Below are 2,500 nucleotides of genomic sequence, written 5' to 3' on the forward strand. Positions count from 1 at the left end.
TACATCCATCCATCCATCCATCCAACCATCCATCCATCCACCATCCAACTATCCATCCATCCAACCAACCAATCATCCATCCATTCATCCATCCAACTATCCATCCATCCAATCAATCATCCATCCATTCATCCATCCAATCATCCATCCATCCATCCATCCATCCATCCATCCATCCATCCATCCATCCATCCATCCATCCATCCATCCATCCAATCATCCATCCATCCATCCATCCAATCATCCATCCATCCATCCATCCATCCATCCATCCATCCAATCATCCATCCATCCATCCATCCAATCGTCCATCCAATCATCCATCCATCCATCCAACCATCCATCCATCCATCCATCCATCCAATCATCCATCCATCCAATTATCCATCCATCCATCCATCCATCCATCCATCCAATCATCCATCCATCCATCCATCCATCCATCCATCCATCCATCCATCCATCCATCCATCCAACCATCCATCCATCCATCCATCCAATCGTCCATCCAATCATACATCCATCCATCCATCCATCCAACCATCCATCCATCCATCCATCCATCTATCCATCCATCCATCCATCCATCCATCTATCCATCCATCCATCCAATCATCCATCCATCCATCCGTCCATCCATCCAATCATCCATCCATCCTTCCATCCATCCATCCATCTATCCATCCATCCATCCAATCATCCATCCATCCAATCATCCATCCATCCATCCATCCATCCATCCATCCAATCATCCATCCATCCATCCATCCATCCATTCATCCATCCAATCATCCATCCATCCATCCAATTATCCATCCATCTATCCATCCTATCATCCATCCATCCATCCACCAATCCATTCATCCATCCATCCATCCGTCCATCCATCCATCCACCCATCCATCAACCCACAATCAGTCCTTCAAGGCGAGGAAACCCAGCGCCCGCCCTCGAGTCTCACCGTTGATGGGGCACATGTCCAGGTTGCAGTAATCCTCGAGGGTGTTGGAGCCGGGGCAGTAGCGGCCGCCGTTGGATGGTGGAGGGTCATCGCACGCCCGCTCACGTCGCCTCACGCCCCCGCCGCACGACACGCTGCACACGGTCCACGACGCCCACGTTCCCCAGTTGCCGTCCAGCTGTTATGGGTGGAAGGTGGTACCACGGGTGTCTGAGATTTCGTTTCTGGATTTTTTTTTTTTTTTTTTTTTTTTTTTTTTTTTTTTTTTTTTGAGGGAGTGTGTGTGTGGGGGGGGTATTTTGGGGGTGGATTTAAATTTTTATGATTTTAAATGTCTGATTTTTAGCGGATGTCAAAGAATCTTAAAGATGTTTATTGGTGAATGGAAGCCACCATATTTCCCTTCTGATTGCCGTAGAGGAAGATGCTACATATCTAATTCTAGATAAAATCTTTATAATCCTTTAGGTGTATCCACGCCTTCCCCCCTTCCTCACCCCCCCCCCCCCTCTTTCCGGTTAGCGTCCAGATATTTGGGATGTCAGGTATTAAAAAAAAGAAATAATAATAATAAAAAAACATGCTCATTAATTTGTCGCCCTGTTGTTGGTGATGAGAGAGATATAATTAAAAACAAAAAGATAAGTCTATTGAATCCCTCCACCGCCCAGCTGATGATGATGCCGGAGTTTTTATCAAGAGCAAATAATTAAAAAGTATATTAATAAATCCACGCCCATCAATCCTCGTTCAGGAGACTTCAATAGAAAAAAAAATGTGAATGACAAAACATATAAGAAAAGAAATAACTAGTATACAAAATGTTGTCTTACCTTTCATTAAATATATGTTATATGTATAATGGCTTCTCGATCTTACAAATATCCATTATTTATGTATCATTTTCCGAGTATTCGAGTTTGCTGCCAGTTAATCTTGGTAAAGTATAATCACTTACCACCAACGAATAATAATAGATAAATAAATAAAATACTATTCCAACACGCTAAACAACCCACAACCCCACAGACAACAACCCATCCAACCCCCCCCCCACCCTACCCCCAAAACCAAACGAGCCGCCTCGACCACAAAACGAGCGAAGCACAACCTACCAAACAAGGCGGGTTGGAACACGGCGTAACCTCGAGACCGTCGCCCTTACAGTACGCTCCTCCGGCAACAGGTGGAGGCGAGTCGCAGAGGCGGGTACGCTGACGGAGTCCTTGGCCACAGGTGGTGCTGCAGTCCGACCAGGGCGTCCACTCGCCCCAACCCCCGGAGACTGGAGTGTGGAGGGTGGAAGGTGTTTGTAGCTGTTTACGTGGGTAGTTGGGTAGGTTTTCACGTGGACTCTGTAGGTGTGGTTTATAATTGTGTGTGTGTGTGTGTGTGTGTGTGTGTGTGTGTGTGTGTGTGTGTGTGTGTGTGTGTGTGTGTGTGTGTGTGTGTGTGTGTGTGTGTGTGTTTGTGTGTAAATGCAAACATTTGTATGGATAGTTCGTGTTGTTGGTTTTAATAATTTGAATTATATTATGA

General features: G+C 45.5%; 1 protein-coding gene across 1 annotated transcript in view; it reads right to left on the bottom strand.

Moving 5' to 3' along the window:
- The window catches only part of LOC122250308 (hemicentin-1), a 143,750-nt gene that overhangs the window by 17,257 nt on the left and 123,993 nt on the right, over positions 1-2,500 (bottom strand). The window contains 2 exon segments of the mRNA XM_086531864.1: positions 962-1,139; positions 2,077-2,246. Of these exon segments, the coding sequence (XP_086387990.1) occupies positions 962-1,139; positions 2,077-2,246 (348 nt within the window).

Source organism: Penaeus japonicus, unplaced genomic scaffold (assembly GCF_977035675.1).
Source record: "Penaeus japonicus unplaced genomic scaffold, GWHDUDI00000001_assembly GWHDUDI00000036, whole genome shotgun sequence".
NCBI lineage: Eukaryota > Metazoa > Arthropoda > Malacostraca > Decapoda > Penaeidae > Penaeus > Penaeus japonicus.